Source organism: Symphodus melops (assembly GCF_947650265.1).
Source record: "Symphodus melops genome assembly, chromosome: 3".
Taxonomy (NCBI): Eukaryota; Metazoa; Chordata; class Actinopteri; order Labriformes; family Labridae; genus Symphodus; species Symphodus melops.
In genome coordinates this window covers 4,139,751-4,154,024 of record NC_136693.1, presented here as the reverse complement: position 1 = coordinate 4,154,024, position 14,274 = coordinate 4,139,751, and the positions used below count along the sequence as shown (strand labels likewise).

The 14,274-nt window shown below is 39.3% G+C and overlaps 1 protein-coding gene across 2 annotated transcripts in view; it reads left to right on the top strand.

Moving 5' to 3' along the window:
• Positions 1-13,626, top strand: part of cd44a (CD44 molecule (IN blood group) a) — a 71,042-nt gene extending 57,416 nt beyond the window's left edge. Inside the window, exons 1-5 of one of the 2 annotated variants that reach the window (XM_079339072.1) lie at positions 7,996-8,136; positions 9,553-10,179; positions 10,287-10,334; positions 11,498-11,576; positions 11,666-13,626. In XM_079339072.1, the coding sequence (XP_079195198.1) occupies positions 8,070-8,136; positions 9,553-10,179; positions 10,287-10,334; positions 11,498-11,576; positions 11,666-11,831 (987 nt within the window). In that variant the 5' untranslated portion in view covers positions 7,996-8,069 and the 3' untranslated portion in view covers positions 11,832-13,626. Of the gene's footprint in view, positions 1-7,995; positions 8,137-9,552; positions 10,180-10,286; positions 10,335-11,497; positions 11,577-11,665 lie in introns of those variants that run through there. The other variant, XM_079339071.1, reaches the window with a different exon arrangement.
• Positions 13,627-14,274: the final 648 nt, after the last annotated feature.

Genomic DNA, 14,274 nt, shown 5'->3' with positions numbered 1-14,274 from the left:
TGCATGTGTTTTTTATTCAAAGGAGTTCAATAAGAAGAACTTCTAGTTTGGACTTGCAGTTTGTCAGATTGAAGGAATCCTATCTGGGATCGATCTGCAGTTGCACCATACAGCCGCTCCTCCTCACAGTTTGCCTTTGTTTCCTACTAAACAGACTCTGAGTCTTGTTGAGTGTGGGAAGGGTTGCCTGCAAAGAGTTCTCTCTGGAAGTTCCCATTTTGGCCAATCTCTATTCTGGTGGATATCAGTGAGAGTTTGCTTTCTGAGTGTTCAGAGAGTGAGAGTAAAATTCTCAAAAAATTCTCCTGCTGCAACTTCAACACAAACACCCCGTAAAGCAAGTGTAGAACTTGTTTCCAACAACATGGCAATCGTGCACATCCCATGTTTTCTCTCATGTGTGACTGTCATTAGGTTGTCTTCATCTGTTCATCACAAAAGCTATTGGATAATGTCATGAAACTTGAAACATAAAAAAATTATAAAAGGACATAATGTCAATGTTGAAATTAGATGAAGGCATAACACTTGTCATTACAAATATGGGAGGTTACCTTTTTGAGGTTTCTCATGAGTAATAACAACATGCCACATCTTTTGCTGAGTGAAATCATTCAAACAATGAAGACTATCAAAGAGTTGTATGCACTACTTACTGCTTATAATTGTGGGATCTATTTCAAACACATTTGGCATGTTACAGCACTTTAAATGGGCTCTTCCCAGGTATCACGCATCCCTTTAACCTACGTGGCTGAATTGTCCCAGAACTTCAAAGGAGTGGCCCCTTCTGAACAAGTTCCCCGGCATTTTATGATTTTGACAAGTCAGGTGTTGTCAGTGTCAGCAGCTGGTGGAAATTAATCTGGCCGAGTCAGATTTGAGGAGGAGACATCTGTGACTTTCTCTTCTTCTACACTCTCACACTGTTGAGAAAATGTCCAACAACCAGCTCTGTTATGAACACCTACAGACTCAATGTTTTTGATGTTGGTGATTTAAATCATGATGATCACAATATTTAGAATGGTTTTGATGCTGATTAGAACTTTAAACAGCAGCTGTGAATGTTGTTAAAGATTTAATTAAACATTTTGTTTTACCCCTGCCAGTCAGCACCTTTGTGTCCCATTGGATTTAAAGCTGTGTGTTTGCAGTTGTTGTTTCTTCCTCTCTTGAACCTGCTTGTGTTGTACTTACTCTCATGTATGACACTTCGGACAAAGGCGTGTGAATTGTAGAATACACCCAAACAACAAACAGTAAACTCCATGGAGACAATAACATTGGGTGTGCCACGAACGTTTCCTTTCTTAAATACTGTAGGTGATAAACAGCTTAAGAAATCAGCTTCTGTATTTTTGTTGTTGTGCTTATTAGAAGCCAACTTGTTTTTTCTATTAGAATTCAGGACATTCACAAAAAAAAAAAAAAACAGTGCCAGCTTGGTAAATAAGGGTAAATAATAATAAAAAAATATTTCACATGGCTGAACACACATGAAGCAAATAATGACAAAAACAGCACTCTGATTCACTCAAACATTGGTCGTTTGTTTTTCTCTCTAATCAAGGGGAATAATCGTGTTACACACATGTCCACATTTCTCGATCACTTCTGCTGCTCAGTGATTAACAACAAAATAATTAAACCAGTACCTGCTAACTGCAAACCATTTAAACTGTGCCCTTCACTGTGAGAGAAAACACACACAAAGGGATACATGCATAATTGCTGTTTATTTTTTTTTATTTTTTTTTTTTTCTAATAGCACACTCGATAACAACATTCAGTAAAACAAATAAAACAGGAACTGAGAATTGTATGAATCTCTAACTGTCTCTTTTGTTTTCTCACTGTTTATACAACAAGCTCTGACTTTGTTTTTGACATGCTTACAGGAACAATGTGAGATTATTTGATCCAATATAGAGGTCACCCTTGAGCACCAGCACTAGACTAAAACAAACTGCTGTTTGACGACACCTCCGCTCTCCTCCAGCGACACACATCAAAACCCCCCTCCGCTGGCATTCGCACGAAGGACTTCAGTTAGAACGCACTATTAAGCGTAAGCTGCAGACAAAAGTGTCCTTTGCTTGAGCTGCATTGTTGTGATAGCAGGCTAATGTTAGCACACTTTGTTTATTGCACAGAAAGTCACACAGAATGACCGTGATCTAAAGACACAACATGACATCCAAATAAGTAATGACTTTTTTATTCCTCTTGTCTCTAGTCCTTGCCTAAAGCATCTTTATACACAGGGCCTTCACGTCCATGTAAACATGATGTAAACATGGCTCAGACAACAGTTACAGCAGCGGGACTTTGGCTTCTCACTTCTTGAGTCATGACTCAGAGAAACATTCACAGATTATGTAATGGATAACTGCTGTATTTATGTATGAAATGTTAAAGCGTAATATGAAGGCAAAATTAAACACAGGTAAATGGATAAATAGATCAAAAAGATTAAATGCAATAAAAAATAACCAGACCAGTGGCTATCAGAGAACACCGAGCTTAGTTAAATGACAAACTGTGTTGACGTCTTTCTCTGTTTTCCTACAGGAGGCAGTTTCAGATAATTGGACAATAGTAATGAAGAGATATTTCACTGTGAGTTCTTTGTCCTTCCATCGGTATGAATCGCCACTCTAACCCTCTCTATTTCTGACTCGGCCCGCTGTCATGTCTTGTCCGTCGTAAATTAAAGCATTTGTACATCTGTACGCCTTTTTGCAGGCCCAGTTCCAGAACAGAATGAGGTTAAAGAGGGTGCAGCTACACTGAGTGGCAACAGTAATGAAAAACAGCGTAGGTGTTACAGGTCCCGGTATGTGGTCCCGGTGAACAGACAAGTCACATCCACCTGTCACGACCATCAGATCATGCATGTACAAAACTCCATCTGAGTCACTGATGTCGCTTGAAAGCAGGGATTATTTATTGCAAATAAAAGCCTTGTTATTCTGGAAATTTTAAATAAGGGTGCAATGCATCCTGTTGCATTTTCATACAACCAAGCCTTGTCCTAGAATAAAGAGAACAGTGTATGTATCATTGTATGCTTCCTTGGTCAATGTTTTCAGAAGGCTCACCAGCTCCAGTGTGATCTACTACCTCAAGAACTAAGGAGATTTCAGATGAACCATTCATCCAGTTAGGGAGGAGGGAGGAAAGGTGGCAGGGGAGAGGAGAAGCAGATTATTTTTCTATCTGTTTGACAGATATGACAGAGGCACAATCATGCTAAAGGGTTTTTGATTTGATTTGAAAAGATTTAGTATATTGGTTTATGTTACGAGGGTTTTTTTCTCTTTTTATTTAGGAGCCCCTTCAATGTCTTCCTTCTATTCTAGCATCAAAAGTTAAGAAGCAATTGAGCAATACGGTTATGAACTGTATATTTTGCAACATAGTAGTCCGAATGGTGCAGGGAACAAAACGCATAGAAACAATTTTTTAAATAAAATTCGACTTTTGTTTTCAATGCCAGTTTATCTTAAATGAGTTGTTATATTATTTACAAAGACACAACATTAATACATAATGAAAGGCACTATGCAAAATTTAGCAAAGTTACAGTGGGCATGTAAAAACATCCTTTAAGAGGCAGAAACCTCGAGCAGAACAAGACTCATGATGAACATCTCTGCTGATTCTGTGTTGGGCTTGGATAGGTTCTGTGTCAGTCACTTTACTCGTGTCAAAAACTAAGAAGATTTTCTCCATGATTTTATTGTATTGCAGTTACTGTAGTTCGGTAAACACACGTAGTTTCAGTTAGTTATTGTCTAATTGGGAAAGCCAAGATTCTGGAGGCGGCAGGAGCTCAGTCTGTTGGGACTTGGGTTGGGAACCCGAGTCTCTTTTTCGACGGTTCAAGTCTTGAACTTGGTCTGGTAGCTGGAAGGGTGCAGGTCACTTCCTGAGAACTGCAGATGTGCTCTTTAGCAAGGCACCATTTTCATGAATGATAAAATCATGCATTTAGAATAATTTGAGTGAACAAAGTCACATTTGCTTTCAAAAGTTCCAGTAAATGTCGCAATTATATTTGAGTTGAAGAAATATCATGCCCCTCCCTGTCTGGGTTTTTGACTCCGTTTACATAATATCAAAATGGTCGGAGCTTCATATTCAACAAGGACTGAACAGTGCAGATTCTTCGCCTTTAAATCACTGAAATAAACGTCCCTGTTACGCCTTTTTCTGAGTTTGATGAGTAACATGTTAACTGAAGTGGACAGTTGTCCATGGTAGATGATAAAGGCTTTGAAGAGTCTCTTTTGATTGCTCAATAGATGTGAGAGCTGCAGGTTGCTGGGCTCTGTTGCCTTGGGATTATTCAGATGGGAACAATGGTGGCTGCAATGAAACGAGCGATAACAGCGAGGAGGGGGGAGTCTGCCACAATGGTTGCTAATTGCCTTGCACATGCCCAGTGGACCTGCCCTTGAAAGACTCTATGTTCTGCTGCTTAGCAAGTGTTTATCCATTCATTCGTTTGATTACACATGAACACAGAGAAAATCTTGGGTTATATTCTCGAGTGTTTTTTGTAGTCGCTGGAGAAAAAAAAAAGGGACATATAAATGGATTCTTTTAAAATTCAACATCTTGCCAGCAGAGCTTGTGCTCAGCATTTAAAATTCATGTTGTTACACTTTTCAAGATTTAAATGTGCTTGAATATTTTTTGAAGAAAACCCTCCTAACACCAGCGGCTAGATATTCACAGGTTTTTAAAGGCTTGCTTTTAAAAAAAAAAAGGAAAAAAAAGTTCAATTGAAGTGGAAAAAACTGCTCCAGGTCCAAAATGTCACAAATTGTTAAGGAGAAACTTTCCCTGAAATGAGAGTTCAGTCATTATTGATTCACCCGCACTCGAAAAGACTTGAAGTTTGCATGATGATGAAACACATGGCCAGTTAACATTCATAGATTACACTTCAGCCATAAAGCATCTTCAAGGTATTCAAATGATTTTACTCCTGAACACAATTTGAAACCAAAAGTGGGCGACTTGAACCTTACTCACATCTTTAATCCTTTGAGTCAATTTGACCCCAGCAAATTATACCTCTAGAAAAAGATTTCAATTAAATAGTTACCCAAGTTTATGATTCAGGAACTTGACGTTTGTTTTCTGCCTAAATAGCCCTTTAAATAAAACAACCCCCCCACCCCCATTACACACACACACACACATCACACACGCAATGGAGATTTATGCAGAGCATAAAACCTCACTGATCGGCCTAAATTATAAAATAGAGATATTTTTGGTGTTTTATAGCTTTATATGATTTCTAAATACATATTTTTGGGGTCTGTAACATTTGGATTGAAAAGCAATTTTTGTTATTAAGAAATGTAACATGTTATGTTCAGGGTTAAATTGACCCAAGGAAAAACCAACACAATTTAAAAAAAAAAAAAAAAAAAAAATAGAAAGCTAAGCTAAGGCTATAACATATCAAGTTGGCAGCACTTATTCTTGTATAATGTTTTTTTAAATGGAGTAATAAGTGTATTGTTTGTCCTGCTGGACACATTTAATGATTATTTGACTCCCCATGTTGATTCCAAAATGTTTAGCTTCAGTCATAATATATTCTATAGGCTGTCTTATGTAACCCACTTTCTCACTGCTCTACTGCACAGACACAATTTCAATATTGAATCACAGTGTCTAGCCAGTGAAAGCTGACTGTTACACTGTGAATGTACATCATCATCGTTTGTTGGGCCTTGGGGTTATTCTGGTTTTGCATCTTGCCCGATCTTCTGTAAAATTCCATTCTTAACAGGTATCATAAATGGACCATTTTCCGGGTGTGGAGTTCAAGTTTGGACAAGTGTGCCCCACACACATGCTGAGTAATTCATGATGACTGTCACAAATCCATGCACGCTGCAGATAGCCCGAGGCTGTCGCTCCGTAGTGACGCATCCGTTTTCTTAAATCAAAACTATACCAACAAACTTAAACAGTCATTACAAACGGTATAGACTTCCTGGAGGGAGAATGACATTGAGCTGCATAAAGAGCTTGCTTGTGAGATCCAAAGATTGCATAAAAATATGTGTCATGCGTCCCAAACATCACATATAACTCAAAGTCTTTGTGAGATGTCAACCTGTTTCCAAAGAGCTGCTCATGTCAGCCAAGAAACTTGTGCTATCTTGAATTTGGTTCCTCTTAGTGAATTGAATAGCTTCCCTGTGTTACTCATATTAAACTGCTGGTTCTTTTTCATCACTGACTAATTACATTTCTTAAAGTAGTTTGTTTGTTTCAATCAATATTTACACTCTATGGTTTCAACAAAGACCACAATGACTGGCCATATTGTGTTGCTATTATTGTCAGTCTCATGGCCCTCTCTTTGTGCGATGCTGCCAGCTCATATGAAGGTGTAAGATAAGATCATATACGATAAGATTAGATAAGCTCAACCTTCAGTGGGGACATATCCAGCGTTAAAAGCAGCAAAGAAACAACAAAGCAACTTACGATGCTCAGACAACGAATTGTGAAAACTGTTTCTTGATACGATTGCACAAAAGTTTGGACATGTTATCGCACATTGCAGGGAATGTTGGGAATTTAGGGATATTTTTGCTTCGTATTGCACATAAAGAATTACAGGTGAGGACAGATATGTAATGTGTAATCGTTCTGATTTATGCAACATCTTACGTAAGACATCTGATAGGAGTATTATTTCCTGCAAACCCTATTCCACTTTTTCTCCTTTAATGAATTTAAACTACTTCTAAAAAATCACTTTAATAGACGTGCTATCATGACGTGATCTCTCCTTTTAAGATTTCTATTAGTCTATCACTTTCTTCATTCATTTTATTGCTTTTACCCTTTTTATCTCTCTCCTCTGACATGTTTTAGCCTTTCATTTTGTTTCCTGTGTATACTTTGCTGCTCTAAGTATTTTTTTCATTCCTTCTCCTTTTAACGTTTACCTTTATATGTTCTTTTTATAAGCATATTTACAGCCCGTGATGTGATGTCATCCCGCTCTCCCTCAATTCTTGTTTTTTTTTATTGAGTTCTATCCTAGTTGATTTTAAACAAATTTTCCTTCATTGTATTTAACTACCTCCTTCCTGCCTTGTCCATGTCTATCTTCTTCCTGTTATTTGCAATTATATTTGTTTTATAGTCTCTGTTTGGCCTGCCTGTTGATCTACGTTCTGTTGCCCTAAATGTTGATGTTTGTTTTATCTTTAAAGCACTCTGTAATTTGTGTTTAAAGGTGCTGTATAAATAAAGTTATTTTGATTATTATTAAGTATTCCACTTATAACACAGTTCATAGTGGTTCTCCATTGGGTTGTTTATTTATCTAATTTGTTTTCTTGGGTTGTACAGTATATCGCGTAGAGTCTGTAAGAATTCATAAGCCTTTACCAACTTCCATGTCCGGTCTATCACATCTGTTTAAGTATTATAATAACAACATGTATACATTGTTTATTTTGTTTAAGTAGTTTTTTTTGCCTTCATTAAATGAGGCAGCTAAAGAGAGACAGGAAATGGTGGGAGGAGAGAGTGGGGGATGAAATGCAGCAAAGGGGTTTATATAGCCTCAATAAAAACTTGAGTGTAAGATTAGATTTAGCCTCGTCATTGGTGTATTTTCTTGTACTAAAGGGGTTAAATTGGGTCAATCAGCTGTAACCTTAAGTACTCTGTTTCTGATGATAGTCTAAAAAGAAGTACCACTCTGAAAACAAACTTCCCTTTCACTGAATTTCTGTATTTGTTTTCTGAGGAAGACGGCAGAAATACGTGAGAAAGTGTGTGAGGAGAAAGAGGGTGTGTTCACAGGTGTGCCGCCCCCCCCTCCACCCCCGTGTGCGTCTGTGTGTCGCCAGACATTGTTTCACTGATGTTACACCTACATGCCTTGTGTGTGTATAAAAGGTAGAGACATGAATCATCTACTTCAAATTGTCACTTCAGTGTGCCAAGTGTAGTTCCAGCTTGCTAACAGGTACTTTTAGTTCAAGAATAAGTCCAAAGTTTCGGGCACCAAGATGAGGAATCTTCTTTTTGTGGTTATTCTTGGACTTCTTGCTTTTGTCAAATCAACACCTCTAACAAGTAAGTGAAATTATTTTTTTATATTCTTACAACTCTTAACAGCACAAGTGTCAAAAAAGTGTAATTAAACACCTTTTGTGTGGTGGAGTACTTTTGAGATTGGATTTTAAGTGTACAAAAAAGGAATCACATTAAGCAAATGTCCTTTTCTCTGATAATATCCTTGTAATATAGTCTCAGGTGGTTATGACATTCTTTAACAAAATGACATTCTCCCACCTCATAACTCAAGAGGCCGTACACTTGGGCTTTGAAGTCTAAAAAATACATTAATTCTTCAACACAGAAATTTCATTTATTCCGATAGTGTCCTTTTTCTGAACTCGTGAATCAGCACTTCCCTCCTCGTCACCTCAGATGCACTTTATGTATCAGGTCTAACTCTGTCTGTAGGAATGCCGGAGTCGTGTTTCATTGTCGCTACGCCGGCTTCACTCTCACCTCCAGATTACACACGGAGATCATTGTAAAAAATCTTCCGAGCTGTTCCAGGAGGTGCATTTAAACAGATGTCTAGAGTAAGGTGAAACCAAAGTCTCAAGGAGCTGATTAATATGTTTGAGTAACTTCATCGGGAGCACCAGAGCGGTACATGACTGTGCAGAAATAACAGTTGAGATCTGTCACTTGATTCTCTGGCTTTTTTTTAATTGAGACACACTGTTTATGCCTGTAGTCTCTTGTCAGCCAACACTTGCTGGTGGAAAAAAAAAAAAAACACCTTGATTTTACCTGAGAACTCTGTTTGACATCAAGTTGGGGTACACAAAAGACATTTCTAGTGTTCTCTGTAGTATTAAGTGACCAAACAGACATTAACTTCCTTTAAAATCTGTACATCTGTATTTGTAAATAACTTTACAATTAAAAGGTAAATGAAGTCTACCAATTTGTCAGAAAATTTGTTTTCATTTCTATTATTTCACAATGTCCTCAAACTATGGTGGCCGTAAGCTAGTTTTGGCCAATAGGTCTTTGGGTCATGCGAAAAGAGTTGCAGATAAATCTGAGGAGCCTTCAGATGATTGATTGGCTATTAGAACCAATGTCAGGAAACCCCTATAATGGCTTCCGTCCAAATAAAAGAGAGAAAGGGACGCTTCCTGGTTTACTCTGGTGCACTGGGTGTGTCTAAAGTTATGCTATGTTCATGTAAACTTGCCTTTCTTTTGTTAACCCACTCTTAGACCATTAGTCACCGGGGTTAATCATTACTGTCCCTCCCTACACCTCATCAAAGAACATCACAACACAAGTTTATACAGGAACTACGAGTCGTGCAAGCAATCTTTGTGTGGCAATTTTGAAATACATCAACACAACAAAAGCTTAGTAACTTTCCTTTCCGTGCATGTCAAGATTGGTGGGTAAACACTTACATTTACCTGTGGATTTTTCCATCTCTCTTTGTCCTAGCTGTGACCCAGATCTCGACCAAGGCTGAGGAGGACGTTCTCAACGAGGCCGTGACGGATGGGTTCCTGATTGAGGTCCCTTCACTTACAACCGTATCACCAAAGAGAAACACAACAGTCCCGGTTTCCCAATCATCGTCCTCTGTTCCTACAGAGACAGACTTCGAGGGCAGTGCTTCAGGGGACTCCAGTGACTTGTTCCACCAGCATAAAGGTGAACACCCTGCGACCACCACGCAGAGTGTTTCACATCCCCCAAGCTCAACCTCAACTGGGTTTCTAAGAGCTGTGGACCACTCCAGTTTAGATTTATCTATCACTCAAAGCACTGAGGCCAGCTTTAAGTCCTCTTCAGTGCCAAATGAAGCCCAGCCCAGCTCCACCACAGACCACAAATCCAACTCTCAAACCACTCGCCATGCTGTCCTGAGCTTTGACCCTCTGAGTTCAGATTTAGGATCTGGAGATGGAGAAATGCCTGAACAGCACACGACTACAACCTCCAGTATGAATTCAAACACGAACGGGGTAACTGACGCTGCGTCATCCACAACCATGGCTGCTCCTTTCAGATCCGATAAAGGACGAATGTTTCCAAATATTCAACAGGGAGTCCTTGTCAATAATGGTAACAATCCTGTACCACTATCCCATCGATATGAATGCATATTAATATTTTCTGTGTTTATTGCTTAAGGTCTAGTTTGAACATGTGTCTGTCTGTTTGTCTTCCAGAATCACAGACAGGACCAGAAGGCTCCAAGAAAGGACACAGAACACCCGGTTAGTCCACGACCATGGATTAGATTTCTAAATGATCAATCTCTAAACATATAAGCTCTTGGAGTGTGATAGGATAAAAGGCCTCTTTCTGCTTATACTCAATGTGTTTACTGCAATAACGTGTTGTTGAGTAATTCAGATAAGGTTTCATCACCCTGCCCGAAGGAATGGTTTGATATCCATAGTATGAAGGATTTTTTCTGACGTTAATATCAAACCAGTTATTTAATCATGTTTTATTCTAGGTTTGTGTGTTTAATCTAATTGTCTGACTTTTCAGTATATAAAGGTGTTTGTGTGAAGAGGACTTGCAGGAGTGATTGCACATTCCAACATGTATTTGATGTGGCCGTTCACTGCCAATCACTCACCAATTCAAACATAGGTTTACAGTTAATCGCTCATCTACTTTAATATAGGTTCAATGAGCCTTGATAGTTAATCACTTCAATGGTTTTCTGCTTAAAAGCAATTAGTTCCTAGACTAGATGTCAGTTGATGATAAGAAACAGGTAGGAAGTGTCTTCCCCTACAGATTGGAGAACCAGTCGCTACACTACGCCAGTTGACTAATAACTATGCACCAATGAGAGAAGCAGAACCAAACATCAGGAAAGGCGTAGCTGCCGCACATTCTCGAATGCATTGTTTGGTTAGATATTCTCTGTCAAGTGTATAAAAGGGTTCAGGGAAAGATAGTCGGGGCTCAGACTTCACGAACTGACCAGGTATCTGTCTGTCGTCAGGAACACATAGTGTTGAACGAAAGAGATGCCTCCTGTCATTCCTCTAATCCCATCAAAAGAATGGGCAGAGAGATTCAAGGTAATTATTTAAAGGAGTCAGATTTCTTTTTACAACATTTAGGAAAAGGATTAAATAGCCAACTTTTATCCAACAAGTGTCAGCAAATTTATCAAGGCCTCAGGTGTAGCTTCCAGTTATTGAGCTAAGCAATGCAGGACAAGTGCCCAAGACTAAATCGAATCAAGACCAAACAGCAAGCTCTGGTGTTGAATGAGGCCAATATTGGAGTTTAAAAAACTACAGTTCCTTAAATGTCCACTAGTCTAAAATAAACGTCTACAGATGCAATGTGGCATGGTTGATTTGACAGATTATAATAATCCATCTAATGAATTACTGCTCTCCCATACCTCCAGGTTGGATGATCATCGTTGGTTTTATCGTTGGTGTTGCAGCACTGGTTGTGATCTGCATCGCCATTGCTACAAGAGACAAGTAAGGCTTAAAATATCTTTAAAAAGACTGCATTCTATTATGGCTGTTCAGAGCATGCAATTGGATTCTTACTGCTCCTTATTGCGCAGGTGGAATGCACCAAGTAAAGCATCCCATTTTGAGATCCAAGCTAACTCCACAAACCAGCAGAGGGGGCAGGAAATGGAGATGTTCCTTCCCAAGGAGAATGGAAAGGCGGCAGAATACACCGTCATCCCTCTTGAAGAGGTTCCAGAGAAAGACTCGTCAGACTGAGGCTCGACAAAAGACCCTTGTGATGTTTGATGCTCATCATAGACTGTATGAAGCAGAGGAATTTGGTCAGAGAGCGAAACAAGTCATTTCAGTTAGGCATAATACTTCTGCTTTGGGCCCGATCTGGAACAAAAGTGACAGCCTGGGTTTTCCATCTGACTTTGGAAACTGCTATTTAAATCATAACGCTCAAATAAAAGCAATACTGTGGTTATTGTATTTATTATCATGTAAGATATGTTTCGACATGTAACATGCAAAGCTGGTCGGGTAACTTCCACTGATACAATTTATTTCAAAGTGCTCTTCACAGTGTTTTATTTTCTGTTTTTGTTTTAAATATGTTTTCCAACTACCAGCTCTGTTTGCAGGTATATGTATATAGTTTTTTTTAAGTGTCTTTATTGTTTATTATTTTCCCACATGTGTAATCATATTGTTAAGTGTGTTGTTGATTGTAATTTATATCAAGCTGCCCTATTTCCTTCTGTGTTCAATGTGGAAGCTCAGCACACAAACCCCTTAGCTGCTCTTGACAACCTACGCTTTACGATAAATTCCAGTCTGGCTTCCGCTCTGCCCACAGCACCGAAACAGCCTTGGTAAGGGTCAAAAATGACCTGCTGATGGCAGCTGATGGCGGCTCTCCTTCATTGCTCATCCTTCTCGATCTGACTACAGCCTTCGACACTGTCGACCACAACATCCTCCTGAACCGACACCACACCACCATCGGACTCTCTGACACTGCCCTAAACTGGTTTCACTCCTACCTATCTGCAAGGACTGAATACATCCAAATTGCAGACACCAAGTGCAGCACACACCCTGTCACCTGTGGGGTCCCTCAAGGATCAGTCCTCGGCCCAACCGTCTTCACCCTCAACCTGCTCCCTCTCGCCAAGTTCAGTCATCTCCCATAACTACCACATCCTTCTCTGGTCAAGACATCCATCTCTCACCAACTGTCACCAACTTAGGTGTCAAAATAGACCCTCAGCTAACCTTTGAATCTCACATAAAACACATCTGCAAAACCTCATTTTTCCATCTCAAGAACACATCAAAACTCCGCCCCTCACTCACCCTCCAAGACGCTGAGAAACTCGTCCACACTTTTGTCTCCTCCAGACTTGACTATTGCAACGCACTACTCATCGGGATCCCTGGCAAGAGCATACAAAAACTCCAGTACATCCAGAACAGCGCTGCCAGGATCCTGAGGAGAGTGCGGAAGCACGAGCACATTACACCCATCCTGCATTCACTTCACTGGCCCCCCGTCTCACCCAGGATGGATTATAAAATCCTACTACTCACCCACCAATGCATACACGGCACCGCCCCCTCATACCTCAAAGAACTGCTCACCCCACAAACCTGCACAATACACCTAAGATCTGCCGATACAGACCGCCTCCAAACCCCCAGGACTAAGCTCTGCACGATGGGGGACAGAGCCTTCTCCTCTGCTGCCCCACGGCTATGGAACAGTCTTCCTGGCTACCTGAGGGCCCCACAGACTGTGGTCTCTTTTAAAAAGGACCTGAAAACATTTCTTTTAACAAGAACTTTTTCATTAAAAAAAAAACAAAAAAAACACTGCTCTTATCTTCTTTTATGCTCTGCCTAATGTTAATTGTTTGACTGATTTTAATTGTTTGACTGATTTTAATTGTGTGACGCTTGCTATTGTTTTAATGGTTTTATGGTAGGCCCACTTATAGCACCTTGAGATTTTCTTTTAAATATACGGTGCACTACAAATAAAATGTATTATTATTATTACGCTGCACTCCAGATGTTGCACTCATTGAATGTTCACATATCCTGCACCTTCCATCTGAGAAACAAACACAACAACAGCTCATCGATAAACATTTATTTTTGGTTTCCATTCATATTTACACACAAGTATTAAAACATTTACACTCTTTCAGTCCATTTCAGCCTGACAAATGTAATGTTGCACTGTTTAGAGTTTTGTACGATTGCATTCAATCCTGCTTGAAAGTAGCCAAAACATTTAAAAGAATGAAGGTCAGACACAAGATATTGTTGAACACATGCTTGGACTGATATGTGCATAGCAACAACAAAAAAATACAAAATATTCAAATTTACTAAAGAATAATTCAGCTTTTACAGGTTCATAGAAAACACTCGCTACACTCCGCCAGTTGACTAATAACTAAGTCTTATTTGGATCGAGGCCCAATTACAAATATGACAGAAGGACAAAGAGAAGTTATGAATTCATAGAAAATGGGCTCTTGACAAAAATTTAAGGTCTGATGAATTTGAGGCCGACTGGCTTTGGAAAGTGGTGCTCAAGCCAAACACTGGACTGAAGCACACAAAGCTGCCTTAATGTGCTCTTGACCCAAATATGCAATTAATCCAAATATTTATTTGTCAAACAAATGAAGAATGTTGGGTTTAG